This window comes from Galeopterus variegatus, unplaced genomic scaffold (genome assembly GCF_000696425.1).
Source record: "Galeopterus variegatus unplaced genomic scaffold, G_variegatus-3.0.2 Scaffold588, whole genome shotgun sequence".
Lineage (NCBI taxonomy): Eukaryota > Metazoa > Chordata > Mammalia > Dermoptera > Cynocephalidae > Galeopterus > Galeopterus variegatus.
Window position 1 is genome coordinate 194,231 of NW_007726699.1, and position 19,171 is coordinate 213,401.

General features: G+C 34.9%; 1 protein-coding gene across 1 annotated transcript in view; it reads right to left on the bottom strand.

The window, feature by feature from the left end:
• Positions 1-14,071: 14,071 nt before the first annotated feature.
• The window catches only part of HCFC2 (host cell factor C2), a 35,570-nt gene continuing 30,470 nt past the window's right edge, over positions 14,072-19,171 (bottom strand). Inside the window, exons 13-15 of the mRNA XM_008570272.1 lie at positions 17,342-17,479; positions 15,448-15,633; positions 14,072-14,566 (exon numbers count right to left, since the gene is read on the bottom strand). Coding sequence (XP_008568494.1) covers positions 14,252-14,566; positions 15,448-15,633; positions 17,342-17,479 — 639 coding nt within the window. The 3' untranslated portion in view covers positions 14,072-14,251. The remainder of the gene's footprint in view (positions 14,567-15,447; positions 15,634-17,341; positions 17,480-19,171) is intronic.

The following is a 19,171-nucleotide window of genomic DNA, read 5'->3' on the forward strand; positions in this document are numbered from 1 at the left end:
CTTATTGCCTGTTTTCTGGATTGCCTTAGTGGGTTAAAGGAATACAAGTTACCTTTAATCATTTTAAGTGAACATAGTTATGAGGGCCCAACTGAAAGGATTTCTACAGCAGCAGCAATTAGGCATGAAAAATGAAAATAAATAGTTTCTACCATTTGCAAAGAATGAAATCTTGCAATGTAAGATTTTTTTTAAAAAAAAATTTCTCTTAGGGAGAGTTGTTGTCTCAACAATCCAAAATAAGATGATACCTGCTGTTTTATGTGATAAAATATACTTTGAGTCACTCAAATAAGTGATATTAGGTAAGGTCCATACCAAAAACTAGTCTATTTTAAATGTATATTTTTGGTCTCCCTGAATTAGGCAACATATTAATTTATGTAAGTTAATAATTTGTATATTTTGACCTTAAACTTATATTGTCATATATATGGTGTGCTCATGCATAAAAAATGGAACAACACTAACTGTTTTTCAAAGAACTGTCCTATACAGTCTGAAAAATATTCAGTTTTAATTTAGCATATCTTTTAGAGCTGGAGATGTTACCTTTGATTACATCGCCAAGTTTAGCTCCCTCTTGCTTGCTGTTCTCCAGCCACACTGATCTCATAGCTCCTTGTGCCAAGTTATTTCCCCCCACCCCTGACCCCCCAAATCCTCCTGCGATGGCCTTAGACACATATACTTCTATCTGCCTAAGTCCCACTTATCCTTTAGGTCTCAGCTTAAACTTCATAAGGAAAGCTTTTCAAACATTTGTAAAAACTTTGTACTAAACACCAAATATAGAAAATACCACCACCCAAAACTGAGCAGTTGTGTAACATAGCCTACATGGTGGCTGCTATAGCCCTTTAGGTATTTCTTTGTGTGTGTGTGTGTGTGTGTGTGTGTGTGTGTGTAGCTGGCTGGTACAGGAATCAAATTCTAGACCTTGGTGTTATCAGCACCACGCTCTAACCAACTGAACTAACCGGCCAGCCCCCTTAGCTATTTCTTTCAAGACTATGTTCCTCTTTTGTACCTGATTTTAAGGATTTGTTAAACCATAAGGCAGAATCCCTTCAAATGTTGTCCACAGATGGCACTGGGATGGATTCATTTCTCTGGCCTCCGGCTATTGCTTTTTTGTTTGTTTGTTTTTTAAAAGATGACCTGTAAGGGGATCTTAACCCTTGGCCTGGTGTTGTCAGCACCACGCTCAGCCAGTGAGCAAACCAGCCATCCCTATATAGGATCCGAACCTGGGGCCTTGGTGTCATCAGCACCGCACTCTCCCGAGTGAGCCACGGGCCAGCCCTCCAGCTATTGCTTTTAAAGACAAAGCTTGCCTAGTAGTACAGTTACAGCTTTCCCTGACCTTACTCCAGAGACTGTTTCCTTTTGTACTGCATATTAAATAGATACCTGTGCAAGACAATGTGTTATGACAATTCCTTTGCCAAAGTTAATGCGAACAATTGTGCCAAAGGATAAAATCAGTAAAATATGTGCTGCACTGTCTGTAGAAACTTAATGGCCATACACTAGTTTTAGGGATGCAAATTACACATTAACAAGTAATTCTTCCATCTTCCACAAGAATACACTAAAGTTACAAAAATTCTTACACTCATAAACTTTTTGCCTTTTAAAGGTAGAACTTAGGTTTTCTTTGATTGTCCTTTAAGAGCAAACAGTAACAGGTTTGTGTCTTACTTTTGCACCTATTTTCCAGAGCTCAATTTCAGAGTACATGTGAATGAAAGATACTTTTGAACTTTGAACACTGGAAAATTGGTTGAAAACAAGTTGCTGGGCAAAGACTAGTTGTAACAAAGTGCCTTTCAGCCAGGACAGGTATGCCAAGGAAGCAGGAGTCTCATTCATGCATATATAATCCCCAATCCTAGGTTTAACAAACCAAATCCAAATCCTTTTTTCAGACCAAAGCAATCACTATTCAAAGAACACAAAGGAGACATATTTAGGCTACTTAAGGAAACGGCAGAGCTATTCATTACTTTGGAGGAAGAGTATTTCTTTAAAACATGATTTCTTTCTGTACATTTCCAACCTTGGAAGCAGTCCTCACACCATAAAAGCGCTATCTTGCAGGACAGTACAAAAAGAGAACTAGGCATCCTATAATTCTATGTATACTGCAAAGTACTGTGTTTCCTATCCATATCAGGGGCAAACTAAAATTTTAATCTAGGCTTCACTTCAAAGAGTAAAACAGCCTAGTACTCTAATAACTCCCAGGTAAAAAACCTCAGATGCTGAATAACATATAAGAAATATGTAAAATAATAGAAAATTAAATAGTATAAGATATCAATTTAAATGTATCACTGAGTTGATGTTAAGGCAAGGAATTTGCAGGACTCCGAAAATGAAGTAAAAATAGGAAAGCTGTGAGGTAAGCCAGCACCAAAGCCTGCTTTTGCTGTCAGAATTCTGAACTCTGGAGACCTTGAACTAGCAGTAGCGGGGGCCTGGACATGAAGCCTAGGGTCTTAACCTAGGCTGGAGTCTTAATTGGGCCACTGTAGAGAAGTGGGCATCAAGGAAGCTTGTCTGTCCCAACTTTGGGTGGAGGGAGATAAATCGCCAACACTCTCAAATCATAACCACAGGCCATTTCTCAAGGTTTGTTATCTGAAATCACAGAACCATCAAGCTGATAATTTAAAGTGGCCTCAGGTTGGATGCCCCTGAGTATCTGGCAGGGCAAACAAGTTCTCTCTCTCAAGGATCTCAATTTCAATCCATGCTTCAAATCATTCTTATTTGCCAAGGAAAATAAGATATCACAAACCCAAGGGAGATTATCACCATGAGTGAAAAACAAAATATACAACAGATGACAGAATCATCCACAAAGGCTCGATATTGTTATTAACACATGAAAAATTAATGATGTTTTAAGAAACAGAATCATGGAAAAGATTACATGAAGACAAACAAGGTGACTTGTAAACCAAACAGAACTTGTAAGAAAAAAAACAGATAAGAATTGAAAATCAAAACCGAACAAATAGAGAAGGGAAAAAGAAAGAAAAAGGACAAGGCAAGAAGTGGAGAATAAATTTTTTTTAAAAGGACATAATTTATGGGGCCGGCCCGGTGGCGCACTGCTACAGTGCGCTGCTTGAGAGCGTGGCGGCGCTCCCGCCGAGGGTTCGGATCCCACATACAGACCGGTTCCCGCTCACTGGCTGAGCGAGGTGCAGGCACAGCACCGAGGTTTGCAATCCCGTTGCCGGTCCCGGTCCAGTACGGGCGCGACACTGAGGGTTGCGATCCGTTGCCGGACACGAAAAAAGACAAAAAGCAAAAAAAAAAGGACATAATTTATGATGAAGATCTAGAAATATATCTAACTGTATTTATAATCGCAATAAATATAAATAGACTAAACTTTCTATTTATATTTATATAAATAAATCAAATAGTTAAAAAGACAGATTATCTTTGGCTTTATCTTTTAGGTGTATCTCCTGCAAACTCAAAATATAAGGCCAAAGAAAGATGTAAAGATAATACCAAAAACTAACCAAAATACTGGTGTAGTAAGTAACAACAACAAAAAAGACAAAGGCACAAGCATTCACAGACATAAAGTCACTACATGATCATAAAAGGTTCAATTCACCAGGCAAGACAGAACAATTCTAAATAAAGCCAAAAGAAAAAGAAAGCAAATACACTTCAAGAGAATTGAGAAATCCATTATTATTACTATTATTTATTTATTTTTTTTTTAGATTTTTAAAAAATACATTTTATTTTAACTCATGAGAGTACAAAAGACCCTGTGGAACACTGAGTTTATCAGGTATTTTCCTGCAGGGATCTGGATTCAAATTCTAGCCTAAAATACAAAACAAGGTAAATTCAGTTACAAAATTAACTTTTGTACTTCATACATCAAAAGGATACTTCTCCATCTGTGCATTCTTTTTCAGCAAAGGACTAAATAATTAGTCCTTTGTACGAAGTGAAACTGATAAGGAAAAATATCCCTAGAGTTTTTTATCCTAAATTTTTACTTTCAAAAATTCATAATGTGCACCCAAAGGAAACCCTCTGAATGTATTAAATGTGTCTTATAAATTAAACTTAAAATACATCAAAGAACAAAGCTTAAGATAACATCTCTGTGACCTCCACCTAGAATTGCCAATTGCTGTCGAGAAATCCATTATTATAATGAGATCTTAAGACTTCAGTAAATAGGGCCGGCCCGGTGGCGCACTGGATAGTGCGCTGCTTGGGAAGCGCGGCGGCGCTCCCGCCCGAGGGTTCGGATCCCACATGCAGACCGGTTCCCGCTCACTGGCTGAGCGAGGCGCGGGAGCAACACCGAGGGTTGCGATCCCGTTGCCGGTCCCCGGTCCAGTACGGGGGCAACACTGAGGGTTGCGATCCGTTGCCGGACACGGAAAAAGACAAAAGACAAAAAAAAAAAAAGACTTCAGTAAATAAAAAAGTACAAGATAAATCAGTAAAGAGAAGATCTGTACAGCACAGCTAACAAGTTCAACTATTGGAGACAGAACATTATACTCAACTACTGGGGAATACACATTCTTTTCTAGTACACATGGAACATGTATGAAACTGACCACATGACAGGACATAAAGCTAGTCTCAGATTTCGGAAAGCTGAAATCTTACAGATCACATTCTCTGGCAAAATGATATTAGAAATATAGATTAAGACAACCTATAACCCACTTCTGATGTTTGGAAATAAACTTTAAAAATAACTAATGGGTTAAACATTCAAACCACTGGAAGGATTAATCAAGAAAAACTGAGAAGACACAAACAGGAGTGAAAAGGGGTCATGGGCCGGCCCGGTGACGCACTCGGTAGAGTGCGGTGCTTGGGAGTGCAGCAGCGCTCCCGCTGAGGGTTCGGATCCCATATAGAGACCGGTCTGCTCACTGGTTGAGCGAGGTGCAGGCGCGACACCGAGGGTTGCGATCCTGTTGCCGGTTGCGGTACGGGCGTGACACTGAGGGTTGCGATCCCATTACCGGTCACGAAAAAAGACAAAAAGGAAAAAAAAAAAGTGGGTCATAATCATGGATGATGTGGAGAGTAAAACAATACAAGGATAATATGGATAACTTCATATAAAAAAAATTAAACTAAGATGAAGTGGACAAATCCCTAAAAAAATTACTAAATTTAGCAAAACTGACTCAATGTAAATTCCTAATGATCCTGTAACCCTTAACATTTAAAAAATTCTTCCCTTAATGACCAAAAGGCTTTAAAGACTAGTTCCAATATTAAACTCTTCCAGAAAACTGAAAAACTCATTTCATGAGGCTAATATAACCTTGCTACCAAAACCAGACCATGACAGGAAGTGAGATGAGTATTACAGACTGATTTCACTCATGAACATAGGAGTAAAACTTGTAAACAAAATATTGGCAAATTGAGTCCAGAAATGTATTAAAACATATACGTGCACACACACCATGACCAACTTGGGTTTTTCTAGGAATTAAAGGTTGGTTTGATATTAAAAAGTCAACTACCATAACTCACACATTAACAGATTAAAAGAGAAAATCATTCAAATAGATGCAGAAAAAACATTCAATAAAATTCAACATTCATTCATAATAAAATATTAGCAAACGAGAAACAGAAGAGAACTTCCTTAACCTGATAAAGGCCGTTTATGAAAAAAATACTGAACAGTGAAATGTTAAAAGCATTTCCTTTAAATTGGGGTAAAGGCAAGGATGTTCACTATCAGTTCTTTTCAACATTGTACTACAGATCCCAGCCAATGCAGAAATATAAGAAATTTTTAAAAAGATATAAGAATCACGAAGGAAGAAAACTGCCATTATTTGCAGATATGATAAAAAAAGTCAAAGGGACATCTAGATACATTATTAGAATTAATAAAAGTTTAGCATAGTTGCTGGATCTAAAGTCAATACATAGCAATAATGTCTATAATCAACAACAATCAGAATAAAGTATAGTTTAAAAAATTCAATTTATCATAGCATTAAAAAATATATAACTCCTATGAAGAAATCTAATATGAGACATAAAGGCCTTTGTGGAGAAAGTTATTAAAGTTTATTGAGAGACATTAAAGAAGACGTAATAAATGGAAAAAGAGATACACAATGTTTTTGGCTGGGAATACTCATTATTGAAAAGATATCAGTTTTCTCCAAGTTGATCAATAGATTCAATACAATTACAGAAAGCAATACACAAACTGAGAGAAGGTATATGCAACACATGTCACTGACAAAGGATTGGTATCAAGAATATATAAAGAAATCATGAATCAATGAAAAAAAGATACATAATCTAATAGAAAAATGGGCAAAAGACATGAATAGGTATTTCACAGAAGAGGAAACATGAGGGACCATATATGAAAAAACACTCAATTTTCATTAGTAATTGGAGAAATGCAAGTTAAACCCACAGTAAGGTACCATATATTTTATGTCAATCAGCAAATATTAACAGTCAAGACTGGGTGTTTGCTCAGATTTGGAGCCATGAGAACTCTCAACTACCAGTAGGAGTGTAAATTGGTACAAATGCTTAAAAACAATTCAGCATTACCAAGTAAAGCTCACTCCTTAGAGCAGCGGTTCTCAAATTTTTGGTCTCAGAACCTATTTACATCCTTAAAAATTACTGAGGACCTCAAAGAACAGCTGTTCATATGGGTTGTATCTACCAATATTTACCTTAATAGAAATTAAAATGGAGACATTTTTAAAACACAAATAAGCACAAGTATATACTCGATTAGCTGTCAGAGCAATGATGTCATCTTACATCTGGAAAAATACTTAAACCTGTGAGAGTGAAAAGGACAAATAATGTCTTAGTATTATTATGAAAATAGTTTTGTTCTCACAGACCCCTTGAAAGGGTCTCAGGGGTCCCTGGACCACATTTTGAAAACAACTGTCCTAGAGCAACTGTTGCACAAGTGCACCAGGAGGCAGGTACATGAAGTCATTCATTCATCAAATATTTATTGAGCATCTACCCTCTGCCAGGCATTGTTCTAGACGTTACGAATACAGCAGAGAACAAAACAGACAAAACCCTTGCCTGCGCAGAGCTTACATTGTAATTGGGCAGAATGTTCTTAGCAGCATTGTTTGTAATAGCAAAAAACTGAAAACAATCAAAATCTCTGTAAATAGAAAAATGGATAAATAAACTGTGAAACAGTCATACAATGGAATACTATACAGCAGTGCAAACACGAAATAGTTACATGCATAAACATGGATGGGAATCTCAAAAACAATGTCAAAAAAAGAAGTCACAGAAGAATACATACAGCATGATTCCATTTACATAAAAGTTAAAAAACAGGTAAATCTAAACAACATATTATTAGGGATACATATATAGATGGCAGAGCCCACAAAAAACATGAGAATAATTAACAATATATCCGAAAGAATGTTTACCTCATGTGGTATGATGTATGGAGGGAAGACAAATGAGGGATTCTAGGCAGCTGAGAATGTTCTAGTTCTTAAGCTGAAGGTTGAGTAAATGAATGATTTTATTTTTTAAACCATACATACACATTTTATATGCTTTTTAATGTATTATTTTACAACAAATATTTTAAAAGAAAAAAGAAATAAAGTTATGCAATACATACTTTCATCAACAAAGAGGGAATGAATATCTTCCAAGATTTCAGCCACTGCTATGATATGCAAATTGTCAATTGTAGTAATGGGTAAAAAGTACAGGATAATATGAAAAAACAAATGAGTATGAACTATTCCTTACAGAAATTAACCAGATTCTCACAAGGTCAAGATCCAACAAGATGGCAATATTATAGTATTACTTTTCTAAGTTGGCTGGAGTCACTGGCATGACTCTAGTTAATTGGTTACTTATTCACTGGGTATAATTATTTGTATAAAGCAGATAATGAAATCATAGATGATGCAAATCCCAAAATAAACTGACAGAGATAGCACCACTTTACTGAATTCTGTTAACTATCAAAAGTACAAATTCCCTTTGGCACATTCTCATAATAATGCATTATGTGTTAAGTATTCCAAAAATACGGAGGTACATGGCAGCTATTGGCTGTATTGATCAATAACAGGAGCCTTGCTGGTCACACAAATGTTATAACAATTTTGCAATTATTTCTTTGCCAAGGTCATCATTGTCAGTGGCATTTTGTAGACTTAAACCATAGTTAAGGTGCAATTTCTCCTGATTTAGGGAATTAATTAGAGGTTTTGGTATATCATTCAAAAATTCTAAAGAATTAAATAGATCTTGAAATATTTGATCTATCCTCTGTACCTAAACAGAGCAGGCTAAGTTAGGGAGTTGGTTGTAAGGGGTAGACGAGGCCCAGCAGCAAATGGCCAGCCTAGTGAATGGGGAAGTAGAAAGTATATTCTTAAGGTCTAATCTCCCCAACTGGGCCTAACACAGGGATGCCAACTCTCCGGAAAGTTCCGGGCATTGCTATAGTTAAGATGAAATGGACAGTGCCACCAAGGGGTGCTATACTGCAACTGGTAGGATGATTTTAGATCAAGCAGTTGGATCTTCAGAACTCTGCCCGGACACTCTCTTACATGCTATGCTTTGTTATACTGGATGATAAGTATCATGCCTGTAGCTTCTTGCCCCTTCCTCAATATGAAAAGAGAAATTGAGAGGGAACCTTCTTAAATTCTTAGAGAACTTCCACTGTATCTCCTCAGATAGGAGGAGAAATGGATAATCCTCTTGGTCAGAGTTGAACATTTGTTCGACCATGATTTACTAGTGGACATCGTCAGGTACTCTTCAAAGACCTTGTTGAACCAGCAAAATAAAATAAGTAAATATGGAATACTTCTCTTACAATACTTCTGTACCCTCTCTGCCTTCTCAGCCTCATACCTATGATTTCCTAGCCTTCTCTATCCAGGGCCAAAGGCCCTGTATTCTCAAGACTTGAATTTGAGGTACTGACAGGAGTGGTAGCCAGACTGCAAATTTAATGACCTTTAAGTAACAGGCCCTTGCTCAGTTCAGTTTATCCAAAACACCAAATATATTAAAAGAACCTAATGCTCAGTTTCAGATGACTCCTGCTGAGATTAATAGGCCTACAAGTGGGCATTTTCTTGATTTTAGTTCTGCAGAGGACAGGACAGAAACACATTGGTACTAATAAGACATGGAACTATATTTTGAATAAGGAGGCTGGTATCCTCAGATTTTATAGCCTTTTCTTTCCTCATTCAGTCTACAGAATTTATTGTTTCTCTCCCAGAATGTTGTAGTTCATGTTTTTCCAAGCATGATCAAAATAAGCCTTTTCTGGAGTTACAGGAATATGTAAGTATAGGGACTCACAAAACTATAACCAGGAAACTTGGAAGGGAGATATGCCAATGCCATCTTGTTTTTCTGAGTGTAAAAATCTTTTGTTCTAGGAGCTTAGAGGTGACAACAGTGACCTGACTTGATATGTAACAGAACCTAATGCAGTTCCCATTCTGGTGTCTGTGTCCTCCACAAGTTCCCTGTGCTTAAATAGGTAGGTAGTTTTTTCTAGTGTCAGATAAGAGACTAACTTTTGACAAAATTTTTGTTCATTTTGATCATCCAATGTTAAAAATCATAATCGAGCAATGCTCATCAATCTCATTGTTAAGATCTTTTCAGATCAAAGAACTCCTCTTGAGATCTATATACACCTATATTAAATCCCTTATTTATCCCAGAACTTTTCTTTGGAACCTAAATAATAGCAGGCTAGGGTAAAATAAAGCTAAAAAGTTTGTATATACTCCAGAGGCTTATTCAATCTGCTAAAATCTTTCCCTTTCAAAGCCTCCCTCCCATTTTGACCCCTATTTGAGAGTGGGGAATGGGAATATGAAGAGGTATAAAGGTGACAATTTTCTTTACTCACTTGTTAAAATATTTAAGTGCCAGCTAACTGGCCAATATGGAAGGGATATAAAGACCCAGTCTCTGCCTCAAAGACCTACTATCTAGCAGAAGGAGAGAGGCAATGCTAACAAGTAAGGACACAAAGTTTTTAGACTGCAGTGACAGAAGATTTAACAAACAACAGTGGGGGCACAAAAAGGAGTCAAATCTAACTGGAAGTAGATTATGTCAGAAAAGGCTTCATTAGGTTGGCAACGTTTGATCTGAATCTTGAAAAAAAAGAATGGAGACAGGTGGGAGTGGAAAAGGGGACTGCAGACAGGAGGAGGTGCATGAAGACAGAGAGCAGGGTAACACAGACAAAAAAATGTGGAAGTGCCAAGGGAGTGAGTAATAGTTTCAAATGGCAAGATTGAATATGATGATGGGGCCGGCCCAGTGGCGCACTCGGTAGAGTGCTGCGTTTGGTAGCGCGGTGGCGCTCCCGCCGAGGGTTCGGATCCCATATAGAGACCGGTCCGCTCACTGGTTGAGCGCGGTGCGGGCGCGACACTGAGGGTTGCGATCCCGTTACCGGTCACGAAAAAAGACAAAAAGGAAAAAAAAAAAAAGATTAAGTATGATGAAAGAGTTCACTGATTTTGGGAAATGGGAGGTTATCCCTGACCTTTGCTAGAGCCATCTCAATGCAGCAGCAGGTCAGAAGCCTGGCTGCTGTGGATTAAAAAAGGATGAAAAGTATAAAAGGAAAAAATTAAGAGTAAGTGGAAGATGAAAAAAAGATGACAAGTTTAGATTATTTCTTGGAGCCATCTGCCTTTTTACTTTTAAGCATATTGGTTCAGCTACAATGAGGGTTAGACAGTTTTACATTTCTAAGAGAAAATGACTCCCAACCACAATCCACTTACTTTAAAACATGTTTTTAAATACAATCCATTCTTAATTTAGAGACTGCCTATATTATTTTAAATGAATGATATAAAACCAACATTTCTACACGTTTACTCTGCCATCACTAATTTTTCTTCCCAGTAGTTCAAAATAAATAACACCTGTAATTATTTGTAGCAGAAAAGGTGCTTTATTTTACATATCATTGGTACATGATACATAAAACTGCCTAAAATCAGTCTTGGAAAACACAACAGTCATTTACACCTTAAATTGTCAAAGACCAAGTCTATTTTGCCATTTACTACATTTATGATCAGATGACTATAATAATTTTAAATACTAATAATCTCTTCATATCCAATGTTACAAATGATTTTTGTTACAAGTGCTATAATTTTTTAAAATAAAAGTATATTTAATATAGTAGACCATATGTCTAATCAGAATGAATTTTTTGCTAGTCTACAGGTCTTTGAAATAATGGTTCAACAGTTTCACCTTCCTATAGATGATTATATAATTGGAATTTGGGCAGGGGTGCCTCATATATGCGATCGTATTACTTCAATTTTTTTAAAATGCAGATAAAACAGAGTTTATTTATACCCTATTTCTAGTTAAATTGCCAAAACAGTTTACTAAACTAAAATGAAGCCAATATAATATTTTCGAAAACATAATTGTAGGAGCATGCAACATCAAAAATATTTTTACTACTTATGTGAACCAAAGTAGCAGAGCACAGGAAGAAGACTGTGGCACAAAGGCTTGTTACATCTGAATTGCTTATCCAACTGGGAAAAGTAAAGAACGTAATTTAACTCAGTGTAAACCCTCCTATGGAAAATATCTGCGTGATATAGCCCATTGCCACAGAAAGGGATCTTCGCTTAGAAAATGTGCAAATCATAAGAAGCTAAATGCACTTTGCTTGTTATTTACCCCAATCTATAATCTATTCTATTCATGAACACACAGCTCTAAGATCTCTTATTAACTATTAATGTCAAAGCCACAGAGATTTCTTAATGGCATCTTTCAATCACCAACCTCTTATCATAAACATGACTGGTGCTTAAGGTACAAAGGCCAAACAAATAACAGAATCTGGGCTAATTCCCAAAATAAAAAAGTTTATTATTTTATCAAATCCCTTTTATAGAAAAACTGCCCTTCCTTCTAAAAAGTAAGTTATATGTTAAAACCACAGGTTCATGTTCACCTCCTGGTCTAGAGCAGTAGAAGTGTTTAAGCAAAGTAAACTAAATCAAATACTAAATAGGTATAAATGTGCACATTCAAACAAATATTACATCCTTTGCTTAATATCAACTTATTCCTTGTCATTAAGAGAAGTGCTTCAAGATGCAAATTGTTAATTAACGCAGAGAATAAGGGGTTGAAAGCCAGACTTTTTCTAAATTAAGCAAATAGATTATTAAAGTAATTGGGCTTGAAACATATACTAGCTATAACTTTCCATTCTTATTCTTTTTATAACTAAGCACACACATATACACAACAAACCCTAGCATTTAATATGTGCAAAATTGCTTACCATTTATTTTAATTTTAACTTTGGTTAAGTATTTGCTTAGCCTATATCAGACACATTATGGAAGCTATACAAATGATTACAAACATAATAATGAGGTAAGTTAAAATTCTACTAGTGCAAAAAGCAAGCATATGCCAAAAGCAAAGCATATGAGTTAAACAAATGCAGAATGAAGCTCTCACCAAGGGCGTTGCTGGGATAACAAACCAGAGAAGCTCCTTGTAAACATTGTTTGTAAAGTACACATTTAAAGATTAAGGATTCATACAGCCACAAAAAAGGTAATCTAACAACACCATAGTAGTGCATTTATTTTATCTTTAGAGTTCGGAAACTACTCATTATGTGTCTAACAGTTTGCATATTTTCTTCAGGAGAAACTTAATTAGTGAGACACATTAATTACAAATACTGTAGTATAAAAATCCCAGTTCTTTACAAAAATTATATATTAAAATATTCTATACACTTTAAATTAGTAACTGGAACACATATATATATCAATTCTGCACAATTAAATCCATCTTTGCTGGGGGTGGTATACATGAAATTTGAGGACATAGCTACTCAGTCAACCTAAGCTGGCATAAGGTTATGTGGTATAAAAAAAGACCTGTGCCCCTGCAGTTATTGCAGCTCTTAGTTTGACATATCTTCTCTGCAATTATTGCTCTGTATATTTATTCCAGATTTGAATAGGCAGTGGAACCATGAAATTCCTAAAAGATTTAAAACAAGTTACCTGCAGCAGTGTTCATAATGCCTATCTGCATCTTTAAGGTTGTACTGGAACCTGAGTTAGCTGTCTAATGCTTATTTCAGTTGTAAAAAAGTTTATACAATTTCGAGGTAAAAACAATGCAAAAATAAAACATTTAGAGCATTTACAAAAATCTTACAAATGTTCAAAACACTATTTCAAAACCTGTGTCCTGTTAAGGTGCTTCTTTCTTTCTGCAAGAGGAGGACATATAGTTTAATTTTGCATTTTGAATTATGAAGGTTTTAATTTTAGCAAAAGCAAAGTTAGAACCATTAAGACAGATGAAAATATTCAGAGATATACTTCACTTTTGATGAAAATAGAAAATTTTACTGCTGAAAGCAACCTTAAAGTTTAACTGTTTTAACTCCCTCATCTATTAATGAGGAAACTGAGGGCCAGATTAAGTGCTTTGGCCAAATACAAATACATATATCGGCCTTGTAAGAATCAAGAAAACTTATTATTCTTTTTGTATTTTACGATGATTCTTGGAAAATAATAAAAATTCAAAATCATGGTTTCTGAACTTGCCTCTTTCTTTTTAAATTTCTTAAGCTCTGTGCTAACTATAAATAAAGAAAAGAATCAAATGGCTACTAAACTAAATATCACATATTATCCAACAGAAGACAGTTGTTAGAGGACCAATGAATAAAGAATATAGAATAAAATTAGAGGGAGTACTCTGATAGAGGGCATTTACAATGTAGAAAACATTTACTATGTAAGACAGCATAAGTGTACAATAGCCAGTTACTAGAATCATCTCGATAACTCTAGGATGACTGGGTTACACAGCCTTTATAAAAGTAATAAAGCCTTTTAGCTTTTATCTTACTTTTACTATTTTTCTTTAGAAAAGAGCTATACCTGTAAGGAAGAACCCATATACTAATTTTCAGAGAGTCTTTGCTTCTTTTCTATTTTTATTTGGGTCTAGAATGAGCAAATACATTTTAAGAACAACTTACAAACTCAAATTCATAAGTGCTAGAAATACAGTTAGAGAATACTCTTTTAAATGACAAATCTTCATAACTAGTTACTAATAAATAATCATCATCACAATAGCTTCAGTAGAAAACAATTTAATTTAAAGGTGCTTTCTTATTGTTACCTTGAAGCCATCGAACTTGTGTAGCAGGTCCATATCCCTTTTCATTCTTTGCTGATATCCTGAACACAATGGCAGGCCTGGATGTGTAATCAATATGTGCATTTGCAAGTTGCCCAGCAGTTACTATACATGATGTCTTAAGACCACAATAAATCCTCATAAATACAAGTTGACTTGGATTATCTTGTATCTGTGCTGTGCGGATAGCCAAGTAGGCGGAATATTCCAAAATATTTCCAGAAGGTGAAGTTGGAGGTTCCCAGGAAAGGTGGATACCTTCAACATTCTTGAAGAGGGGGAAAAAAAACAGGTAAAGGTTCTCAAGTTTTCTGTATTATCACTTATTATGTTGAGTCTATCTTTAGAACGCAAAATGCTCCTTTTTGCTAAAGTAGTTGCATTAGATATTAGATATTGTTGTTGATTTTTAAAAATCTACCTTAATTGGATCTACAATGTTTAAATCATGCTCGCTCTTTCTTCTTCCCATTTTAAAGCTCTTTAATGGTTTTCCATTACTCTAAAGTAAAATGTAAATTTCATGCCATGCCCCCACTAAGCCCTATATAATATATACATTCTATCTCTCCAACGTAATCATTTCTCATTAGACTCCCTTTACTCACTACACCAGACTCTCATTATCATCCTTATTATTATTTCAGTTAGTGGAACTTGGGGCTTTTGACCATCATGCTCACTTTTCAAAAACACAACTAGGGTTAAATGTCTGCCTATAATATCCCCCAAAGTAGATTTTTCTTCCCTAAAAGTAGACCTTTTCTTCTCTAAGGAGGAGCAGGACCTTAGGATGAAATATAATCCAATTTCAGGGCTTTAGGATGAAATACAGTCCAATTTCGTGAGTTCTATTAAATTCTCCAGAACAAACTTTCTGATTCCATAGCAACAAGAACAATGCTAATATTAAGAAGCATAACAGATTTCCCAGCTTTTCTGTGATTTGGATACTATTATTCTGCTTGAAATTTGGTACTTAAAAATATCATGAATAATTAGCAAAAAATATTTTTCAAACTTTTAAACCTCTTTTAGATATCTCTTATTTCATTAGATACTAAGAGTTTCTATGCTGACAGTTTATTTCATGTACAAACTCTTTACTGTAACTTAAAATCATCAACAAGTCTTTACCAGATGTCTCACCTTTGAAATTCTGACTGCAGAAGGAGCTCCAGGAAAACCAGGAATACAAGTTTTAAATTCACTGATTTTGCTGAAAGGGCCTATTCCACAACCATTGATTGCAGCAACCCTGAATCTGTATCCTGTGCCTGGAACAAGATCTTGTTTCTTAAGTAAACTGTAGTCAGGTACGTCTGCATTTCCTACCTAAAATGTAATATATGCAAAAGTAAAAAAAAGGTACAATTAATTTTTTATTATTAAAATTTTTAAATTATTTAATTTTCATTAAGCAACAAAACTTTTAAAAAATGAATTATGTTTTAAAGTTCTAGTTCACATTTATTTCCCTCTCTCACACATGGAATGAACCCTCCAGTACAAAAGCAACTAAGCCCATAAATTAGTGATTCTTATCTGGAGGAAAAGTGCCCTTTCCAGTTGAGAATTACTGATTATAAAGAGAAGTATAAGGGTACTCTGCACAGGAACAGTATAAAGGTAGAAAAAAATTGACGACTACTATAAACAAAGTAACACTATCCCATCCCCATGTAAACTTAGAGCAGAAATCTCAGATTTACTGTCAAATAATCATCTGGCCAGGAACAATACCCTTTAGAGACAGGAAAGCAAGCTTGACAGAAAAGGAGTGACTGCATGTAGTACAGAGCATTTTTAAAAAATTAATATTCAGCAGACATGGAATAAATATTAAATTAAATAATTACATACTCTAGATAGGAAGATCTACAACTTTTAAACAATTTTTACATACTTATTCTAATTTAAGGGAATGATGTCATCTCCATTTTATAGACAAGGGAACTGAGTCTCAGAGGGGTGAAAGAAGTGACTTGCCATGGTCACACTGCTGAGTGCTGGAACTAGTGATTCAAACCCAAATTACTGGCTCTATATTTTATGTTCCTCTTTTCTTTTAGAAAAAATCAGGTAACTCCTATGCCGTTAGGTTTAAATATGTCCTTATATATAAAATCCAACTAGAGTGAGAAATTTCATTATGCACAATACTAACAAATTAACCAGAATTTCTGTTTTTTGCCAGGAATTGGAAACATTCATCATGAAAAAGAGGAACACTATAAGTAATAGTAGAGAAACTAAAATATAATAAAAAATGATATATTCCCCATTTGTACATATCTTCAGGAGATTCAAAATGTATATCTTGAATATCCCTGGAAATTCTCTCTCAGAAATTCTCCATCTCAGAAAAAAAAAATTCTTTTTTTTTTTTTTTGAAAGATGACTGGTAAGGGGATCTTAACCCGTGACTTGGTGTTGTCAGCACCACGCTCTCCCAAGTGAGCTAACTGGCCATCCCTATACAGGGATCCGAACCCTTGGCCTTGGTGTTATCAGCACCACTCTCCCAAATATGCCATGGGCCGGCCCCAGTAAAAAATTATTTCAGTATGCTTTGGACCTGTTATCTATTTCATAATTCTTAAGAGGGTTTTATATATATTATACTTATAATGTGTTTATATATGTGTCTCATTTTTATATGGGGCTTTTAGATTTTTTTAATTGTGATATCAAGAATTAAAAATCCTCTCAATAAGAAAAAAAATGTTCCATTCTCTAAACACACTGGGTAACAAAATTACATATATTTAAAAAAATCCCTATCTGCTGGTCAGATTATATGATTTTTGACTCAAAACTCAGCTTGGTGATTGTATAAGACTTTTAAGTGACGTGATTGTGATATATGCTATAAAAACAGCCTTAACAAATAATACAGGATAACTAAGTATACAGAATTCTCAATTATAGATTGAAGACAGATTCCAATTTTAGTCATTCAAGTGACCTGAATCAGGATTATAAAAAAAAAATCTCATTCTTGAGGCTTATAAATCAGTGCAGAAAATACATCAATAGCTACCTTTGAGGTGTTTTGCTTTCCTTTTGGCAGCAAATAAAACTGGCTCACCAAAGCTGTATTATTTTTAAAAATTCCCACATCACACCATTGTCGTTCTACTGCTTTCATTGTTGTCACTGGATTTGAAGGAGTCTCTTTCTAATTTCAGAGAAAGAAAAATTTATGAAGACTCTTATTGAGCATATGAAAAATTTCAAGATTTAATAAATCCATGCAGTGATCTACAAGGAGGTATACGGATAAACACCACAACATTAACAGCTCATAAGTAAATAAAGTCTTAACAGATTAGGTCAACTGACAGTGAAACAGGGATGCCAATTCAAACACAGGGAGTGACAGGCATTCTCTAAGTCAGTAGCTCTGTACTATCAACCTAGCTGGAGTTAGCATGCTTTCCAATCAGTGACATGTTAAAATGCCAGCTGTTTTATAGAACATTGTCATTTCAGAGACTCTCTCAGAAAATGTAATCCCTTTAGTGTGATATTACAACTTGCTCCAAAAGGAGCAAATAAAGAAGAATTCATTCCAAGCTGGCTTATTTCTAGATTCAAAACCAACTAGCAGAAATTCAGTGATCTTTGCACTTGAAATACCTGTGATTCTCCAAACCTAAAAGGAGAAAAAATGTTCAAAACTAAAATGCAGTTTGAATATACTTTATTTAGTATATACTACAGAGTTGATTAAACAGTTTTACATTTTTAAACCTGCTTTAAAACAAATAAACTTCCTCTACCTTAAGCTACTTTTAGTGATAAGTGAATTATACTTATCCCTGGAACTAACCTTTTAAAGCCATCTTCTTTATAAATGAGACACTGTTTCCAGAAGCTCAAAACAAATGTGCACTTCAGTTATTTATTTCTGTCTTAAATATATAACAGCAGAGGTACATGCTTATAATTCACATTTTTTGTTATTTAGGCTATCACACATGACAAAGTGAGCTAACTAGAAGAGTCTTTAAAGTTAAAAAAAAAAGGAATAGCTTTAAACGTGTTTTCATTTTTTAAGGTTGTAAAAACTCTCTTCAACAACTTTTATAAAACAACTGGCTCCAACTGAAATAACAAATACAATTCTGGCTGATACATCGCAAAACAGATTCAAAAGAAAAAAAGTTCATTTTAATAATCCTTCCCTGAGAAGCGTCTAAGAACACTAGGACTTAACATTCTGGAAAGATGAAAACTGAGAAAGGTAAATACATGATTCAAATCCATAAAATCACGATTGAAAGAAAACTAAAACTATAGACAGTTCTTGAAGATTCAGTATGGTAAATATGTCGAATAAAACTCTTGCTCATAGCAATAAAGTTGAAATGACTAATAAAAAAATAAAAAAGTATATACACATATGTATTATCTTTATAGTTATTAAGACAGTCAGTGTATCTGTAAGGCACTTTTCTAGCATTTTAAGTTTGGTGCCATACAGACCAATTTTGGCCTTCCATAAAACAACCCAATGTCAGAGATTATTGGGCTACCCTACATGAATGACAACCCAATATTGCAAAATTCTGTTGTGCTCCTGTTAAGTAGCTACCAATAGAGCCATCCAAGTTTTAGGTTCCATAACATATCCTATGTTTTAAGCATTAATATAATTTACATATATATACACACATATATGTGTATATATATATGTACACACATATGTATATATGTATATATATACACACATACACATATTTCTGATTCTAAAAGTAACACATTTCATTATAGAAAAATATAGAAAGCATAAAGAAGAAAATAAAAATCACCTGTGGCCCCACACCTAGAGAGAGTCATCTAGCATTTTAGTGCAGATGTGAATGGG